General features: G+C 42.5%; 1 protein-coding gene and 1 pseudogene across 1 annotated transcript; both read right to left on the minus strand.

Moving 5' to 3' along the window:
* Sike1 (suppressor of IKBKE 1) lies at positions 1 to 7,727 on the minus strand. Its single transcript, XM_032897611.1, has 5 exons — positions 7,483 to 7,727; positions 7,190 to 7,295; positions 5,846 to 5,988; positions 4,636 to 4,749; positions 1 to 1,760 (listed from the first exon to the last, which is right to left on the minus strand). Exons 1-5 carry the CDS (start codon positions 7,639 to 7,641, stop codon positions 1,659 to 1,661), a joined length of 624 nt encoding a protein of 207 aa, XP_032753502.1. The 5' UTR covers positions 7,642 to 7,727; the 3' UTR covers positions 1 to 1,658.
* Positions 7,724 to 21,080, minus strand: part of LOC116895783 — a 24,024-nt pseudogene continuing 10,667 nt past the window's right edge.

Genomic DNA, 21,080 nt, shown 5'->3' on the forward strand with positions numbered 1-21,080 from the left:
ATTAGCAAACCTTCTCAAAAAGAGATTTTTATTAGTAAAGATAATTTCATACTAATATTTTATACACTAAATGCGTCCATCCACTGCAAGAGATATTAACATCTTCACACAAAGTGTAAAACACTCTTTCTCCACTCAGTGTGCTAGCTCTGTATACCTTCACAGCATCAATACCAGGCAGAGTTCATGACACAGGGCACCGAAAGCCTGCTCTGCCCTCAGGACTGAAATGAAGGGGTTCTTCTGGAAGCTGGATGTAAAGAACTTTGCAGCGAGTGCTAAGGGAACACAAGGCAGATACAGGGATTCCGTGCTCACTGCTGAAATGGACTGTCTAATAATGCTGTCACTGTCGCTGTCGATGAGACATGTTTGGACAGCTGACAAGTGGGAGAGGGCACCCACCCCTGAATGGGCTTGTGGAGTACACTTGGGGCACTTAGGGGATACTTCTAGGGGAGCAGATGGAGTGAAAGTTAACATGGTAAATGAAAATCAAAGTCCATCTGGGCAAACAGTATAAAAGGGGTTATTTATAAATCTGAAATATGAGTAAACTAAGACGGGAAGGAGTTGGTAGAGAGCTATTAGGACCTCAGGATTGTTCTTGGTTGCCTGCAGGGCCTTAGGAATGTGGTAACTTTCTGTGAGTAATAAGAATGCTTCCATGTGAAAACTCAGTAGGTGTAAAGACAGCCAAGCACTGCTGCCAGTATAAACCATCTGGGCGATGGTGCTCTGTGAGGCACAGCTAGGTGTCAATTAAAGTGCCTAGGAGCCAGGAGGTGGGAAACCTGTGAGATATATACATGTTCTTCATACGAGGCAACTACCTAAGCTGAAGATTCCCCAGGCAGACATAATGGAAAACTGACTACTACTCAGATATCTGAGAGCTACTTTTGGCATTTAAGTCAAATGTACATGTACAGTCACGGACATCTAATAGCTCCCTGTACACGACTGGGCAGGTCCAAGTTCCTCAGCACTCTCTCAAGGACTGTGGATCCTTGAGGGGAGGAGGAGGAACAAGCCTAACCCAGTTTCCTTGTTTTCAAGCATATTTCCTGGGGACTAGTAATAGATTCTCTCAAATTAAGAGCAAAGACACCTGACCACGAAGTGCCGACTCCTAGCACCGGAGAGGATCAAAACCCCACAGATGAGTGATGTCACTCAGAGAATCTGCCAATTGTTTCTGTGAAATCATCTTACTTTTATAAGTGGAAGAAAAAAAAATTTCCAGGTTGACACCAAATATGTATTTTTAAAAAGTTAAATCTTTTAAAAATTCTTAGAAGGGATTCTTATAATCCTATATAAAATAAAACCATGGTTTATAATAAAAGTGTTCAGCGTTTCCAAGCTGTGAAAAAACAACATCAAATTGCAGACAACAGTTTATAGAGATTCCGGTCCCAGAGTGACACACATGGTCTCTGTCACAGCAATGGGAGACTTGTCTAGTTTTACTAACACACCCCAAACTCTTTAGTGGACAATGAATATCAAGTGGCAATTCTAAACTGCCACCCCATACCTCCAATCAACACTAAATCAGTCTGTGGCAAGACTCTTGGACGGACACTTCTGAGAGCAGAGGTAACTGCTTCTCTCCATGACGGGCAGCCGGCTGCAGCCAGCGCTCAGAAGTCCAGTTACCTGATGGCCTGAGCCGCGGGAGCTACAGAGCTTTCTTTTCCAACCTGGAGAGACTCACTGCTGATGGACAGTAATTCTCGAAGTTCCTTATTTTCAAGCTGGGGAGAAAAGATTATTTCCTGTATTTTAACTGTTAAACTGTGTCAGAACATATTATTTTGGGCCAGAAAGAAGGAAAATACTTTTACTGATTGTTTGGAAATTTAACATAATGCATCCCAATCCCATTCATTTCCCAGTCCTCTCTGGTTCACCTTTCACCCTTACTACTGTCCTCCAACCTTACCCCCCAAAAAAGAAGAAAAAAAAGAGAAAAAAAAATACCAAGTCCAACTTGTGTTGCCCATATATTCACTGGAGCGTGTCCATCTTCTAGTGGGCTGCCTGCCTCTTAAAGAAAACTGAGTCCTTCCCCATCCCCACCCCCAGAAGCCATCAGCTGTGAACAGCTACACTTCAGCATCCTATCACAGGGGAAAAATATTTTTAAAGTTTTTAATTGATTTAAAAAGTTGTTTTTTAAGACAAAGTCTTACTGAGAGAGTTTGCTGGTCTAAAATTGATATGCAGATCACGCCAGTCTTAAGCTAACATATCTGGCTGTCTTTGCCTCCAGAGTAGTAGAGTTATGCACCGCCGTACCTGGACTTTAAATGAGTGTGTGAATGTTTTACCTGCATGGATGTCTGTGCATCGTGTGCACACCTGGTACCTGGAAGGTCAGAGGAGGACACTGAATGCCCTGCCGGAGTCTGGAGTTACATAGGTCGTGGGTCACCACGTGGGAGCTAGCTAGGAATCAAACCCTCTTCACTTCCTTTGAGTTCTAGCTAAGGATAGGCTACACTCTTATCTTTATCCTCTTTGAAGAAAATCATCGTCTCTCTATTTTGAGATAGGGTCTCATGTCTCAGGTAGGTGGAGGCTGGCTTGGAACTCTTGACCCTTCTGTTTCTAAGTACTGGGATTACAGGTGTGTGTCACCATGTCCAGATCTTTATGGGACACCCATTTAAATTACAGTGTTTCCAGCTTCACCAACAGGCTGAACAAATTCTTTACCCTGTAAACAGTTTCTCAGTACTCCCGAGTTATTTTTACCTGTGTATGTGTGAGCACCACCTGAGTGCCTGGTGCCTTTGGAGGCCAGAAGAGGGCATCAGATCCCCTGGAACTGGAGTTATAGATGGCTGTGAGCCACAATGTGGCTGCTGGGAACTGGGTCCTCTGCAAGTACTCCTAACTGCTGAGCTCTCTCTTCGGTCTTAGTAGTCTAAATCTTTCTTCTAGCACTTATATACCGTTCTGTACTATGCCCTTCCTTCATTAGATATGGGCAAGGACCTTATCTTTTCTTTCTGGAATTTCTCAAGGCCCACTATAGAACCTGAAATAACCAGTCAAATCTTCAAACCACCTACTGAAGTGTATTCTCTGCATATTTTTACACTCATACATGTGTAATTACATTTAAAAAAAAAACATGATTTCATTCGTTATCCTTCCTTCCTTCCATCTCTCTTTTTTGGTTTTTTGAGACAGGGTTTTTCCTGTGTAGTCCTGGCTATCCTGGAACTCACTCTGTAGACCATGCTGGCCTCAAACTCAAGAGATCCTCTGCCTCTCAAGTACTGGAATTAAAGATGTGGCCCATTACAGACCAGTGTTTACTCATGTTATTTTATGCATGTGTTTGCCTGTATGTGTGTATGGTACATGCATGACTGGTATTCCTTCAGGTCAGAAAACAGTATCAGATGACCTAGACCTGGAGCTAGGGAAGACTGAGAGTGGACTGTGTTGAAAACTAAACTCAGGTTCCCAAGGGCAGCAAGTACTCTTAATCGATAGGCAATCTCTCTAGCCCTTTAGATTTTTTTTCTTTTTGAGACAGGCTTTTATACAACAGAAGCTGGTCTCACACTCGCCAAGTATCCCAGACTGGCTTCGAAACTCTCAGTCCTCCTGTCTTAGCCTCGTAGGTTCTTTGACTGTAGACGTGCATCATCACCTCTAGTTTACAAAGTGCTGGGGACCCCACCCAGGGCTTCAGGAACGCCAAGCAGGCACTCCAGTCCCAGCACGCACAGTACTTTTGTGATATACTATTTAATCTATTTTTAAAAGGTCTCTTCACTTTGTGTAGGGTGTTTTGTCTGTGTACTACTTGTGTGCCAGCAGTTACACAGTTGTGAGTCACCGTGTGGATGCTGGGAACTGAATCTGGGTCCTCTGGCCAGTGCTCTTAACCGCTGAGCATCTTTTCAACCCCACTTTTTATGCATTTCTTTTGGCATTTACTTCCATAATTCTGAAAGATTGCCTGTACTGATCTATCTCCCTTTCTTTTTGTTTTTTTGAGACAGCGTTTCTATGTAGCCCTGGTTGTCCTGGAACTCACTCTTAGATCAGGCTAGCCTCAACAGATCTGTGTGCCTCTGCCTCCAGAGTGCTGGGATAAAGGGCATGTGCCACTACTGCCCAGCTTCTGTACTGCTATTTCTTGATCAACTTTAGATTTTATCTATTGGACTTTCTAGTATGGAGAGAAGTCAGCTTATACATGACCTGTTCCTCCTCTCTGCTTTTTAAATATGTTATACATTTAATAGATATAGCAACTGAGCTCTCCCCAGCCCCACAATTGACATTTCCATTGGCTGCTGTTGACTCCATCTACTTATTTTCCTCAAAAGGTGTAAAGGAGAAATTGAAATGTTCTATCATTAGGACACAGAGAACATCAACACTGCCAACTGAGGGAGGTCAGTTTTGAGCTCTTGGCCAGTCCAGGCCCCAGTCTAAGATGACCCCTCCCTCTTTTCTTTTTTGAGACATTTTTGTAAAAAGGAGAACGTTAATATACTGCAGCGATAGGACAGCGGTGACGCAGCCTGAGGCCCTCTAAAAACCGCCACAACCAGTGAACTTCACAAATGAAGGAAAGGTGAGCTCCTGACACCACCGCCTTACCTCCAGCTGAGCTAGTTTCTCCTGAATCTTACAGAACTGGTTATCGTCCACCTGAACCGCTCTCCGCATCACTGCTCCCATTTCACAGATTCTATCGATCTGACTTTCAATTTCCTGGGAAAATAGGATGAAGAGAAAGTTTCTGGTTACAAAGACCATGGGATGCAGGTGCAGCATGAATTTTTCCAGCTACTAAAAACCTGGAGAAATAAAAACCATCCGGGAGTGGCTCACTTAGCTACACTGCAACCACACTCTATTTTGAGCCACGATAATATAAATTTGTAGCATTTCAAACAATTTCAAACCGTTTCAAAAGAATGTTTGCTATCCAGGAGCCAGGTGTGGTGGCACACATATGTAATCCTAGCCCTTGGGAGGCCCAGGAAGGAGGGTTAGGGATTAAGTGGCAAGCCTGGGCTAAATGAAACCTAGCCTCAAAACAAAACAAAACCCCAAACAAACACACCACCCAACCACCCAACCAAAAATGTAATAAAATAGACAAATGAAATATTTAGATATTTAAAACATTCAAATATTTTAAACTTTCCATTTCCTAACGATAGATGAGACATAGCACATCTTTCACTGCAGTAAATAGTTGCTTCTAATCAATTACTACAGAGTAAAACAGTACAAGCTAAGCAGGACAAGGGAGCATCCTACAAACGGCAAGGCAATTGCTGGCTCCTCCAAATTAAACAGTAAGGATCAAAGCATAGGAACTACTATAAACAAGCCAGCAAGACTCGCCCCTCCCCCATAACACAGCGTGAATAATTTAATGAAGTTAGTGACTGCTTGCTATATGGAAGACAGGGATAAAATCGAATTCATGCCCTGGTAACTTCAAAACTTATGGCTTGATAGAATGTACAGTAATCAGCTAAGTGGTCACCGAACGCCTTCCACACTAGCTGGCATCATGCTTGGTATGTAGCTGGCTATGTAGCCCAGGTTAGCCTACTCTCTATCTTTCTGTGTCACGTTGAAGAGATCCTTGGTGAGGTAGGCGACTTTTACCACTAAAAAGGATGTGAGAAGCTCCTTATCCCCTTCTCTTATTCAGATCTTCACAGAGCCACAGCCAAAGACAGAGTGATTATGAAAATATGCAGAAAGGGGAACATGGTTTTCTGCAAACACAGGAAACAACCTCACAATTTCAGTTCAGTTTATTTACAATTTATTTATCAGTGTTTCTTACTGCAGAGTGAGACTGATGAGCTTTCAAAACTGGTTCAGCATCCACTGCTTGTTTAGCAACCATTAACTGTAACATTTGTTTCCGGTACTTGCTCATGATGAGTTCCAATGCATCCTGGTGCTCCTCCAAGGAGACCCACAGCTCTAACAAACAAACAAACAAAACAAGCATCTGGTTAATGATGGCTATCACAGGTCTCAAGGCAAACCTCCTAACAGCTGCAGCTCTCAGACAATCCATGGGACACTGGGCTTTCAAAGTTGGATATTGGTATTCAAGCAACATCAATGAGGCAAACAGTGTCCCAGAAAAGCTCTCTAGGTAGTAGAGTTTTGTGGAAATAAAATGGGATGTGTAATCACAAGGCATGGACTGGAATTCAGCTTTCTAATTTACTTCTCAGAAGCAAAATGAGTTCACTTAAAAAAAATACCACATTTTGCTGATTTGTGCAAACACCATAGTGCACATGTGGGATCAGAGAACTTCCAGGAGTCAGTTCTCTCCTTAATCCCTGTGGGTCCTTGGAATGGACTCAGGTCCTCAGGCTTGGCAATTCAGGTCTTCTGGCTGGTACCACTGCCTGCTGGGCCATTTTGCTGGTGCATGTGAACCTGTTTCTTAGCTGTGTTGTGCAAATACTTGGACAGGGGAATATAGTGGAATGGCAGATGTAAAAGATCTCTGTAAGACAACTACCATACTGTTGTCATTAACAACCCTAACAATATATATTTGGGGGGGCTGGAGAGATGGCTCTGTGGTGAAGAGCACTGATTGCTCTGCAAGAGGTCCTGAGTTCAAATCCCAGCAACCACATGGTGGCTTACAACCATCTGTAATGAGATCTGATGCCTTCTTCTGGTGTGTCTGAAGACAGCTACGGACAGTGTACATATATAATAAATAAATAAATCTTTAAAAAAAAAAGAATATATATTTGGGGGACGAAGTTCTAGCCTTCCATCTTGCACAGAAACATCAAAGAAACCTACACCTTAACTTTAGTGCTCACTCTAATGAATATCGAAATATTACATTTAAAGGCTATGACATAAGCCTCCAGCTGGTATGTGTCCACTCCCTGGTCATCTAACAATTCAACTCTACTAAACAGCTCTTTCAAAGTCATTAATCAGGAAGACTTTTAAAAGAACAATCTAACAGATTGTACTGTTGCCTGATGATCCTTTAAGCACTGACGTAGATATATGTGTGAGATGTGTACGCTTGTGAACTGTTCAGGCACGTGTGTAATAACGTCCAAAGTATTACCAGGAAAAAACACAACACACACACACACACACACACACACACACACACAAACACACACGCCTGACTAACCTCTGTTTTCCTGCTGTAAGTCTCTAATCTGAGTATTCTCTTGAGACAGCAGAATGTGAGGTTTATATTTAGACATGTCCTTCACGTCGGATGCATCCTCTTGATACTGGACAGAGAGACAGACTAAGGAAATGCAAATATAGGCAGGTGCTGCGGGGGAGGTATCATTCCACCCACTGCGCAGGAAGTTCTCACATCCGCCCTGCCCTCCAGACCAAGATAAATCAAGCCGCGGGACCCCACCCGCCCGCCCGCAGCGTCCACCCAAGGGAGCGGCCTGGCTCCCGGCCGACCTGCTCGGGCAACACGGCGCCCGCCTCCCGCATCGCCGCCACCCGCCGGTGCAGCGCGGCCGACTGGTCCACCAGCGACTCGGCCGCCGCATCGTGTTCGCGCAGCCGCTCCAGCAGCGTCTTGGCGTCCGTCAAGATCTTCTCGATCGTACAGCTCATAGTGGCCGAGGAGGCGCGCCCGGCCCGCTAGCCTCGGCGATTCGCTCAGCCCTTCCCCAGCCCTGGCTCCGTGCGACCCGCGTCACTTCCGGGTACGCTTTAAGGCACCTTGGCAGCTCGGTCGGCGCCTGCGCAGTGGTGAATTCTTGGTTGCCTTCAGGCTTCGCCACTGCCTTTCTAGGGTGGAGCAGCAGAGGCCCGATTGGTGCCACATCGTGGTTTTTTGCAATGTTACTTCTGTTTCGGTCTCAGTTCAACTTTTCTTCTGGTTTTGATTGATGTGGTTGTTATTTAGTAATGGGGTTTTAAGAAATTCATGAAACAAAACAAATACCTACCCTCCCCCAACAAGTGGTAAAATACACCGGAACCTCACCCTTCTCCCTCCCTCCTTCCTTCCTCTGTATCCTATCCCCTTCTTTCCATTTCTTCTTTCCTTCTTTCTCCTCCCTCTCTTCCCCCTTCTTTCCTTTTTTCCTTCCCTCCCTTCTTTCTTTAAAAGGTGAACAGTGTCTGGGAATGACATCTGAGGTTGTCCGTTGACTTCCACACCTGCACCTGTGTATACAAACAAACAGTTACGTGCACATGCACACACAAAGGGAAATCTTTACTTAATGCAAGTTGAAAGCTTTTTGATTTCAGAGGTATTCTGATATCCTGCAGCACTATGGCTGACGGAATTCTTTCGTGAAACATTTTGTCTAGAAAATTCCAGGACAATAGAATAGTAGTAATGCTGTGTTTTAAAGAATCGTTTTCCCTGTCCTATAATCTCTCTTTATCTCGTACAATTTAGAAAAATTTACATAAATTACGTAAAATTTACGTGATGTAAGCTGTACTTTTGCAATTTGGGGAAGTGTCTATTGTAAAATTTTTACACTTATAAAAAACTGTGTTAAGGGGTTGGGGATTTAGCTCAGCGGTAGAGCGCTTGCCTAGCGAGTGCACGGCCCTGGGTTCGGTCCCCAGCTCCGGAAAAAAAAGAAAAAAGAAAAAAAAAACAAAACAAAACTGTGTTAAGAGGTCGCCTCTGGTAAGATGGGATGATTTTCATGCAGAAGGAAAAGAATTTTGGAAAAACAGAATAATAGCCTGGACTAACTTTGCAACAAAGACCAGGATATATTTGTAAACGTTTTGTGGGGGAGCATTCCCCAGAATTCTTAGAAATACTTGAAGAATATACAACTTTCTTGGAAGTCACACGGGATGAGGGCTCAGATTATGTGAACTGGACATTAAGAAGGGGTAGAGGTCCCCTCAGTTCTGGAGAAATTGGGGGACTCTTGAAGGTTATACTAGTAGCCTAAATAAACTTAACTAAGGCATGTGGACATAGGTTAGGACATTAGAAAGGGCCGAGGTGGGGACGAGTTTTCAGTTGCCAGCAGTACAGATCTGAAGGTGAGAGGGGGGATTGTAGAAGCCTGGGACTGTATGCAAAACTGAGTAGTACATTTTGCAGTGTGGCAGCGGATGTTGTGATGTGATAGCTGGGGACATAATGATGAACAGCTGAAGTAGCAGTTCCCTCATGCAAAACACACCCAAGGGCTATAATTCTCTACAACGTAGAACTCTAGATCATCTTCTATTGGTCTTTGTTGTCTTGGGATGACCATAAATAGGAGTATGGGGGGACTTATGGGGATAAATGGGGACAAAAGCCATTGATTCACCAGACTTATACAGTATAAGCGACCATCTGCAGGTGCTCATGCACACCCTTGGTCCCAGCCCTCAGGAGACAGAGGCAGTCGCATCTCTTATTTGAAGTCAGCCTGTTCTATAGAGTGAGTTCCAGGACAACAAAAGCTACACAGAAAAACTGTCTCAAAAAAACCAAACCATACCAAAACCACAGCAATTTCTATGAACAGAACAAATTTAGCTTTTTAAAAAAATTATTAGATATATTTCTGAACTTACATTTCAAAAAATTTAACTTTTTTTTTTTAAAAAGGTTATTTATTTATTATATATAAGTACACTGTAGCTGTCTTCAGACACACCACAAGGTGGCATCGGATCCCATTACAGATGGTTGTGAGCTACCATGTGGTTGCTGGGATTTGATCCCAGGACCTCTGGAAGAGCAGTTGGTGCTCTTAACTGCTGAGCCGTCTCTCCAGCCCCAAATTTATCTTTTAATAAATTGGAAAATTCAGTTGGATACGTTTATTTGCTTACTTTTTTTCTTTATAAAGCTTTTTGTTGCAGCAAGAGGGCTCAGTGGGTAAAGGTGCTTGCCAGGTTGCACCCGTAAATTGTCCTCTGTCCCCAAACCCCTACTAATAAAAAATGTTCAAAAATACGATGAGTATCATTGGTCAGCAGATGGAGGTCCTTGCACACAGGCTGGCTGCCCAAACTTGACTCCTAGATTCCACAAGTTTTAGGAGAGAACTGTGTGTAGGAGTTGTCCTCTGACCTCCACGCAGGCACCTGAATTAGCTAACACTTGTTCTCTGTCTGTCTCCCTCCCTCTCCTTGCCCTTTCCCTCTTCCCTTACCCCAACCCCTCTCCCTCTTCCTTTCTGTAAATAAATACATAGCCTTGAAAACAGTGAGTAGCCTCTGTACATGTGGGGAGCACCGGCAGAGCTATGATGCCAGCTTTGCTTGTCCCACGTGGCTCACCAGGGGCTGTGTAGCTGAATTTCTCTCTGGACCTGTGCCATTGTTTCTGTAAGACGTCAGGATTGCCAGTATTCTTGGTAAGGGTTAAGGAGTGTCATGTGGGGCTGGAGAGATGGCTCAGTGGTTAAGAGCACTGACTACTCTTTCAAAGGTCTGAGTTCAAATCGCAGCAACCACATGGTGGCTCACAACCATCTGTAATGGAATCTGATGCTCTCTTCTGGGGTGTGTCTGAAGACAGCTACAGTGTACTCATAAATAATAAGTAAATAAATTTTCAAAAAAAAGGGGTGTCATGTGACTCCCACACAATGTCAGCGTTTTGGGTATCATTAGACCTTTTTCCTTTAAAAAGTAAAAAAGGGATTTTTCTGATGGATTTGACTTAATGAATCATCTTTATTAAGTAGAATAAAAGCAGGGCTGCCAAGAAGACTCAGAGAGTAAAGGCTCCTGCTGCTGAGCCTGAAAACCTAAATTCAATCCTGAGACCAATATGGTTGGAGAGAACTTGGATCTGCAAGCTGTTCTCTCACCTCAACATGTACTTTATGGCATGTGTGTCCTCCCCGCTACCCCCGCGCCCCGCATGTGAAAAATTAATACAATTAAAACCAGAAAAGCAGTATCAAAACTTAAATCAACTATATCCACCCAATGCACCTAAGTTCCTTTACACTTTTAGTTTTTATTTTTTATGTTATGTGTTTGAATGCTTCTGTTATATGCATGGAAGTGCACCTTGTGCAGGCAGTAAGGTCAAAGCAAAGCCAGAGGAGGCATCAGATCCCCCTTGGAACTGGAGCTACTGATAGCTGTGAGCTGCTTTATGGAGCTTAGGAACTGAATCTCAGTCCTCTGCAACAGCAGCTACTCATCTTATCTGTTGAGGCTTCTTTTTGTTTGTTTTTCAAGACAGGGTTTCTCTGTGTAGCCCTAGATGTTCTGGAACTCACTCTGTAGACCAGGCTAGCCTCAAAGTAGGATATCCACCTGCCTCTGCCTCAAGAATGTTAGGATTAAAGGTGTACACTACCACCACTACCCGGCTGTTGAGGCATCTTTCCATCCCCCAAAGTATCTTACAAATATCATCATCATCATCATCATCATCATCATCATCACCACCACCACCACCACCATCATCATCATCACTACCACCACCTCATCATCATCATCACTACCACCACCTCATCATCACAGTAATCCTGGATATTTGTTGATTGCTTTTTGTGTTTTAGGCATGTGTAAACAGCTACAGGTATTTTTAGTCTTCACAGAGTTTTATCAAATGAACACCAATAGCCAGGCATGGCAGTGGACGCCTTTGATCTCAGCACTCAGCAGGCAAAGGCAGGCAGAGCTCTGTGAATTTAAGGCCAACTTAGTTTACAAAGTGAGTCCACTTTGTAGCCAGAACCACCATGGTTACACAGAGAAACCCTGTCTTGGAAAACAAACAAACAAAAAAACCACAAAGAAGCATAGATTATATTTGAAAACTCCATTTAAAAAAAACTTAATAATGGTTAAGTTTTTTATAACAAATAACTAATTTTTATTCTTTCTATTTCTATGTGTTGGGAATTGAACCTAGAACCTCGTAGGCTCTAGGCACATGCTCTGTCACTCAGTTACACCCTCAGTCTAAGCCATACCATTTAAAAGAAAGAAGCCAGCCAGACATGGTAGAATATGCCATGTCTGTACTTGGGAATCAAGTACTTGGCAGGTCAAGGTAGGGAGATCATGTGCTCGTTGCCAGTCTGGGTCACATGTGATCTAGATTATATCAAGATCTCAGCTTGATATAAATGTAACCAATTGGCCAGCCAACCACAAAACTACCAACTAATGAGAAGATAAGATTGAAAAAGATTTAAATTGTACATTTAGATATTTTTTAGAAACAGGATCTCACTGTGTAGCCTTGGCTGTCCTGGAATTCACTGTGTAGTTGAGGCCTCACAGCCACAGGGATCTACTGACCTGGGATCTACTGACCTGGGATCTACTGACCTGTGCCTTCTGAGTGCTGAGAGTAAAGGTGCACCCCACCATGGGTGGCGACTTAGATATCCTTTCTCTTCTGGACGCACGGTCTTTCCCGTTGCTGCAGGCTGAGATTACAGGCATGCTACCACGCCTGCCTCGTTTATTGTTACTGTGGTGCTGGGGGTGGAGCCAAGGACTTACATACTAGACAAATATCAACCATAGAGTTAATCCCTGAGCCTACTCATGTTTACTAGTTCAGTTTAATTTTAGTTTTATAATACTAAATATTTAAATACTTGTCCTAAACAATTGATTAAAATTTGTAAGTCATACTATTTCTCTTAGCTGTATTGTTACTTTGCATATTATTTTAAATTTGAGTACCCATTTAAAACAGGCATAATGGCTCGACTTTGTAGTCCCAACACTTGAGAGATGGAGGCAGGAGGATCAGGAGTTTAAAATGAATGTGAGCTGCATAGTGAGTTTTAGGAGAGCTTGGACTATATGAGATCATGCATCAAAAAATAACTACCACCACCGCCACCATCCCACCACCATCACCACCACCACCACGACACCACCACCATCATCACATTACCACCACCCTACCACCCCAACTACCACCCACCACCACCACCACCACCACACCATCACCACTACACCATCACCACCACCACCCTTCACCCACCACCACCACCACTACACCACCACATCACAACCACCACACACCGCCCAGCACACCACTACCTCACCACTACCACCCCTCTAAGTCAACAACAACAACAACAAATCATCGGAAACGGGACTTGAAGGAAACATGAGTTCCTGTTGGGCTTGAGTCCCTCTAACTATTCAGTGACCATAAATACATTCCTCAGGTCTGGCCTTCTGTCTGTGGACTTCCACCTTTTCCCACTCCTTTCATTTCTTTCTGCTTTTTCTCCCTGGTGAACAGTTGCATGTTCTAGTAGATAAGGAAATTAGAGTTTAGATTTGCTTTATATTTAGATCTAATCTTACATCCATGGCACAAGGTCATTTCTGGAAGAAAGGAATTAACAGATTTTAAAAATGAGCATTGAGGGGTTGGGGATTTAGCTCAGTGGTAGAGCGCTTGCCCAGGAAGCGCAAGGCCCTGGGTTCGGTCCCCAGCTCTGGAAAAAAAAAAAAAAAAAAAAAAGAGCATTGAATGGGATAAATAATCAGATAGTTCTTATGTAATATATTATAAATCAATTTCTATTACTATTGATTCTGTAATCTTTAAATACTGAAGATTGCCCTTTTTTGAGACATGGTCTTAGTCTCTCTCTCTCTCTCTCTCTCTCTATATATATATATATATATATATGTGTTCGTGTGCCTATGTGTATGCATAAGTGTTCATGTGGAGGTCAGAGGTCAGCATCAGTGTCTTCCTCTATTGAGAAGAAACCTTCTGAAGAGTTTTCTTGATGGCGCAGGAACCATTTTTCTCAGAAACATTGCAAGGATAATGTAAGAACCTTTCTACAGTGTTCAGGGTTGGTACCAGCTTAGAGATTATGTGCTCTGTTCCCTTAAAAGAATCCTTTCTTTAGTGAATCTTGGCTTTCTAGTTCTTTAAATATATTTTTTATCTCTTTCCTTTAAAATGGTTTTCCTTTGAAATATTGAGGAGGCTGTTCTCCTCCCCTCTCAACATAGCTCTGGGTGTCCTGGAACTTGCTGTGTAGACCAGGCTTACGTCAAACTCACAAAGATCCTCCTGCCTCTGCCTCCTGAAAGCTGAGATTCAATATATGTGCCACCATGCCCAACAGATGCTTTTTTTATGCCTTAGAGTTTCATAAAATGATATGCTTTTTTCCCTGCATGCTAACCTGATACATTCTTTCATTTCTGATGGATCCTTTAAGGCCCAACTCAAATTCTCATTTTTTCTGGACCTCAATTTAAGCACATCAGAGAAAAGTTTTGTAACCTCTCTATGATAGTCTTGTCAACTTGAAAAAAATCTAGAAACATTAGGAAAGAGAGTCCCAAGGAGGGTGGTCTAGATCAGGTCTTGTCTTTGAGGAATTCTCTTTGTATTAATTGAGGTGGGAAGGATCACCCACAATGGGTAGCATCATTCCCTAGTCAGGAACTTTTAAACTGTGGAGAAAGTAGGGGCTGGAAAGATAACTCAGAGGTTACAAATGGCTGCTTTTGCAGAGGACATGGACTTAATTTTAGCAGCAACCACATGGTGGCTCACAACAACCATCTGTACCTCCAGTTCAGGGGACTCAATGCCCTCTTTTGGCCTCTGTGGGCATCAGGCACACAGGTGGTATACAGACATATATACATGCATGCAAGCAAAAACACATACACAAAAAATTTAAAATTTTTAAAGAGTGGGGAAAATAGGGAATGGAAAACCAGCGAGTGTGTGTGTTTTTATTGTCTCTGCTCTCAGCTGTGGATGTGCCCAACTGCATCCAAGTTCCTGCGACTTTGACTCTCCTGCTGTGATAGACTGTGGTCCACAGTGTGGCTGAGATAAACCCTCTCTCCTGTCATAGTAACAGGGGACGAAACTAAGACACCTTCAGTTTGGTTAGTTACTTCGTTCCATACTGTCATAAACTGTGGTTTTTAGAGTGCTTATTTCATTTATAATTATATTTTCCTGGGTTGGTTATGAGATTAATTTCCCATGTAAGACAGTAGTCTCCACTAAAGTAGAAACAGTTGTTCCCTAGCACTTACAGAGCGCTCGAAAAGCAGTCTATACTTAATATTGTTAAAGAATGGATTGTAGACAAGTAGGTGGTGGCACTCACATTTAATCCCAGTACTCAGGAGGCAGAGGCAGAGGCAGAGGCAGACAGATCTCTGAGTTCGAGGCCAGCCTGGTCTACAGAATGAGTTTCAGGACAGCCAGGGGTGCACAAGGAGACCCTGCCTAACCCTACACCCCCAAATTAAAAAAGAAAGAAAGTATGGATTGTATTCTCTGGGCCTTCTAAGCAAATGTCTTTAGCTTGAATTTGAGTGCTCCTTAACTGGATTCTGGAGGTGAGTCTATGGGGCAATTCTTGTGACTCCATTTTGTGTGGTAGAGGCTGCACGACATCTTGGGTTGGGTCAACTATGGAGACGAGACGCCAGCTGCTGCTGTTAGTTGCCTATGTTTGATTCGAATGGAGAATCATTCATTTCAAGGGTACGAATTGCTTACACGCTCAGACAGTGTTCAAGCACACATTCAGTACTCACTCCATGCTGTATTTGCAGTTGCAGCCAGAGCTACAATCTGTGCGGTCATCACTGGACAGGACTGGGGGCGGTGTCGACGTCTGATCAGTTGAACTTAAGTCATAGGTCTGCATTTAGCTACGAGGGAGGATAGTTATTCTATAGTGAGAGTAGGGGCACACCGCATAAGGATATGTGGGGAAATCTTTTTTTTCTCCCCCCGGAGCTGGGACCGAACCAGGCCTTGCGCCTTCCTAGGCAAGCGCTCTACCACTGAGCTAAATCCCCAACCCCTATGTGGGGAAATCTTATGAAAATAGCCAAGAGTTCAGATACTAAGGAGCCAAAAAGAATACTGTCAACTATAAATGTTTGTCGTGGGAAATACAAAGTATTTCTTCTTTTGCTCTGTCCTATGAGTCTTTGTTTGTCCAGTGATTATAGACTCTGCCCTGTGTAGTATTGTATGATATATGTCTTCTTTTCACACTGGAGGAATTATGTTTTATTTGCCTTTGCATTCCTAGTAACCAATAAACTTCCTCCTTTACTGTAAAGTGGGAAGGGGTTGGAAAGGCATTAATATGGGTTGTTGAGGACCTGCTGTCCGTGCTACGGTGTCTAATTTATGAATAGCTGCAAGTTCTACTGAGTTTCATTTTTCATAGGGGATTTTTATTTTAAATATTATGATCTGAAAATTCTTTAATTTAGTGTTCATATTCAATATATAACAAAGAACTTCCTGGTATCCATAATTCTCTTATTGTGAATTCTGAAGATTAAATAATTGCCCTGGCTTTTCTAATCAGCTCCCCTCTGCATTTTTTCCCCACAGTCACACAGGAATAGATTTATGTTAATTGACCCTAAAATAATTATTTATGCTGCCTCATTCTTCCACTGCCTTTACTTTTTATCGTATGTTTTCCTATTAGACTGAAGAAAACGGATCATTTTTTAACTTGAATTTTTGGTGTTTAGCTTCAGCTTGATAAAAATACTTGAGTGTGTGTACCAAGTGAAAAATGAGGTTGCTAAAGGTTAATGCGTTAATGCTTTTAATAACTATCAGCAGCGTGCCTGCATCTTGTCAGAACAATGCTCACTCACTGTGAGGAACCAGAAGAGCTCCTAAGAAAGAATCTGTTGATCTCGTTAAAAAAAGGATCAGTAAAGGCAATCATTCTCCACCCTAGATAATTTGGAAATGCCCATTCAGACTCTGGCATTAGCATAAATAAAAGTGCCTGGTAGTTATAAACACTGCATCCAAAATGTGAATACCCTCCCTCCCCTGCATTTAGAGCCTAATCTGATCCATCCCTGCCCATCACACAAAGCCAACTGTCAGCGCTCCCAGAGGAAAGCTCCCTGCTCTGCAGAGACACAAAGGAAGGAGAGCGCTGCCAGAACCACGTGCCTTCTGCAGCATTATGCCAAAGGCGGGCTTGACTAGGGAGTGCAATGAAATGGCAGCGTTTAATGGCGTTCCACAAAAGATACAAAGTATCTGGCAGTCTAAAAGCAAAGGTGGGATTTCTAAGTAAAATGTCAGGGTCCTGAATTCTCATTGATACTGTTCAGCTCTTTTGTTTACACAAACAGGGGTTCTTTGGCTATTTCAACCAGTGGCTCTTTTTTTTTTTTTTGAAAGGTGAGTTCTCTTAATAGGTTTTTTTTTTTTTTTTTTAAATAGGTACTCTTATAATTTTACTTTTTGTATGATTTGCTTGCATGTATTTGTGTGCACCATGCGCATATGCGCATGCCTAGTACCTGTGGAGGTCAGAAGGGAATGTTGGATCCCCTGGAACTGGAGTCACAGATGGTGGTTAGTTGCCTTGTGGATATTGGGAAGTGAACCCCAGTACTCTATAACAGCAGTCAGTGTTCTTAATGCTGAACCATTGCTTCAGCCCTGATCAGAAAAGGTATCAAGCAGAATTTATTTTCTTAATTCTTTAGATGAAAAAATCATACTGTTACATTAGAAATTATATTGTCCTTGAAATTGAGGTCATGAAATTTAATTTCTCATAGGGATTTTTAAAAAAACTTAAAAAAAAAAGGACTGTAATGGTTTCAAGATCAGGAACATGGATTCCTCATATAGAGGACCTGGGTTCAGTTTCTCAGGACTAACATGACCAAACATAACCATCTACGTATCTACAGTTCCTGGGATCTGTGCCTTCTTCTAACTATTACAGTCAATAGGCAGATATGTGGTGTACAACCTACACACAGGCAAAAGTTTATACACACACAAAAAAAACCCCAAAACTCTTTTGTGTGAAGGCATGCGTCCACATGCATACACGGGTGTGTGTGTGTATATGTGTGTGTGTGTGTGTGTGTGTGTGTGTGTGTGTGTGTGTGTGTGTGTGTGTGTGTGTGTGTGTGTTGTAGGCCAGAGGTGGTTGTTAGGGTGTTTTGTAACACTCTCCACTTTCATTTTTTTTTTAATTATTGTGTGTATATGATGTGTCTTGTGATGACCATGGCATCACACATGTGAGGAGGACCGAGGACAACTTGGTGGAGTCTGTTCTTTCCTTCCATTTTTATCTAGGTTCAGGGAACACAAGCCAGGCTGTGAGGCTTGCATGATAGAGCGTTTTCCTCACCGAGCCTCCGCCCTCGCTTCATTATTTGGTACAGTGTCTTGCAATGTCTTTTATTGGCCCTGGAGCTCATGGTTGGCTGAACTGTCTGGCACAAGAGCTCTGGGGACCTGCCTGTTTCCTTTATAGGCACCACCATGCTGGCTTCATTGAATACCAGGGATCTAAGTTCAGGTTATAGTCCCAGCCTTCTGCTGATTTTATGGATATGTTTGGAATGTATATGTAAAAGACCACTTAGGGCAATTTCATTAAAATGCCATCTAGTTGTAATTAGAAGCCACAACGTTTTGAGTTGGGGACAGGGACGTAGCTTAATGATGGAGTATTTGCTTAGCATGTTGGAAGTCCCAGATTGGATCTGTAATACTACAAAAGCTACTCCTCCCCCATAACAACAGCAATGTACCCCTTAACATATATCAAAGTAATCCATTACTAACCATTAATATTTAGAAAAATTATTGCATGCTAGTTAGAATTTTTTTTTTTTTTGATCAACTTGACACAAGTTAGAGTCATTTGGAAAGTGGGAAGCACAACGGAGAAAACACCTCCATCAGAGTGGACTGTGGGCAGGTAAATGGGGGGCAGCTTTTTGACTGATGATTGATTTGGGAGGATCCAGACCACAATGAGCACTGTTAACCCTGGGTAGGTGGTCCTGGGTTATAAAAACAAAAGGCAAGCCAGTAAGCAGTACTTTTCCATGGTTTCTGCTTCAGTTCCTACCTCCTGGTTCCTGTTCTTTTTCAATCTTTACCTTGGCTTTTCTAAGTGTGGACTGGGATATGTAAGCCCTTCCCTCCCTCAGTTGCTTTTTGTCAAGCACATTTTTTTTTTTCTTTCTTCTTTTTTTCAGAGCTGGGGACCGAACCCAGGGCCTTGTGCTTGCTAGGCAAGTGCTCTACCGCTGACCTAAATCCCCAACCCCTGTCAAGCACATTTATTTGTATTACTTAGTTATCAACTGGTAGAGCAGGTAGAAATGGCCTTGACATTTGCTATAGATTATTCTGAAAAGTCTGTATTATATTAATATAGTAGAAACAGCATGGGACTCAAGAGGAAGATGAGATGGTGAGATGGCCCAGCAGGTAGCAATGGTTCTCATGCACCCTGAGTATCTGAGTTTGATTCCTAGACCTCATAATGAAAGGAGAAAATGGATCCCCCCCCAAAGTTATCACCTGACCCAGAGGCTCGTGCTGGGGCGTGCACACACTCACACTCAAAGGAGAATAATAAATAAATGAAAAATTAAAGGAAAGGAAAATATTCAGAAGTCACATTTTGGTTTCAACAAGTTTATATTGAATAATGTTTATACATAAGTTGCTGTAGTACTGCCAAGGAAATAAAGACGGGGTCTCTTTTATAAAATATACAGAACTGATTAGTTTAGGCAAATGGAAATTGAGACAATTGCATCCCAGCGAGATAAAGCATTGACAGAGGCATAAACGAATTGTCAACTGTTAGTGTTCCGTTGGGCTCCTTCCTACAAAACTAGATAGACCTTGAGTTCCAAATGGAAGGTCTGGGTCAGGAACTCCTTAACTGAGTGCTGCTTCCTGGATGCTGGAGGCAGTTCAGCTGTCATGGTAGCCATCATTCTTCCTCATTTCCAACACCTAGCTCACCTCGAGGCAGGCCCTGTGGGCAGTGGGAGCTCGGTCATGAAGAAGATAGAGACCAAGAGACTGATGGAATAATAATGAAAGAAAAAGCTTGGATTTGATCTCCTACTATATATTGGATCTTATCTCTTTCTTTTTAAAAAGAGCATTTATCCTTTGAGTGCATGCACGCATGTGTGCACACATCTGCACACTATGGTGTGTGTTGTCGAGGAGGACAGAGAATAGCTTGCAAGCGTTGTCTCTCTCTTCCACTGTGTAGATTCTGGGCTCACACTCAGGGCAGCGGACTTGGTAGCAAGGGTCTTTTACCCGTTGAACCCTCTCATGACCTTTTCTTACTCTGTAGTTACAGATTGGTCCCTTCAGGCAGTCGAGGGCAATAATGAACTAAAAAGGTAGCTCAGTGGTCATGCTCACCTGGTATCAGTCCTGACTGCTGTGTGTGCTTGTGTCTCCATATTACCCCATGTGTTTTGAGCTGCACTGCAATATTCTCCTTTATCTTAAAAAAGTAATGTCCTTAACCTTATAAACTATTAAACTTTAGGGAGAAATTATCACAGTCCTGAAGTTCATCTTCTTACTAATTACTTAAAACTGCGTGGCATTCTCATTGAATCTGAGCAAACAAAAAAATTTGTAGTTGGAAATTGAGGGTTTTTTTTTTGTTGTTGTTGTTTTTCAGAGCTGAGGACCGAACCCAGGGCCTTGCGCTTGCTAAGCAAGCGCTCTACCACTGAGCTAAATCCCCAACCCCCTGTTTTTCAGTTTTATATAAGCTATAATTTTGCCATGCCACCTCAGGAGAAATGTGTCTTTGTTTGTTTTTAATTCTAGAAATACATCTTAGACTAAGAAATATGTCTTTTCTGCTTCTTTTCAGTTGGATTGGAAAATAGCTAACCAGAAAACAAGATCTCCAGTGTGGCTTGCTTCAGTAGGGAATCCCACTTTGGTTATTTACACATCGATAAGTAGCTGGAGGCTCAGCATTTCACATACTGGGTGAAAGAGCTTCTGTTAAATCACTGTCATCGTATTAAAGAATCCTGACAGGCTGCTGGACAGCTATACCAAAGGACACACTGCAGGTCTCCAGAAAACAACAACAAAATAACTGAAATACTCGTGTAATTAGAAGAAGGAGCTTCTAACAGGCTCCTGCCTGTCCAAATCTTGTTCTTTGTTTAAATTCTGTGTGACAAGCCTTTTATTAATGATTGGTGGTTTCTGTTTCATTAATGTGGTTGATAATAGCTAATTACCAAAGTGGAGTAAACAGTTCAGAGCCAGATTA

This window comes from Rattus rattus, chromosome 3 (genome assembly GCF_011064425.1).
Source record: "Rattus rattus isolate New Zealand chromosome 3, Rrattus_CSIRO_v1, whole genome shotgun sequence".
NCBI lineage: Eukaryota > Metazoa > Chordata > Mammalia > Rodentia > Muridae > Rattus > Rattus rattus.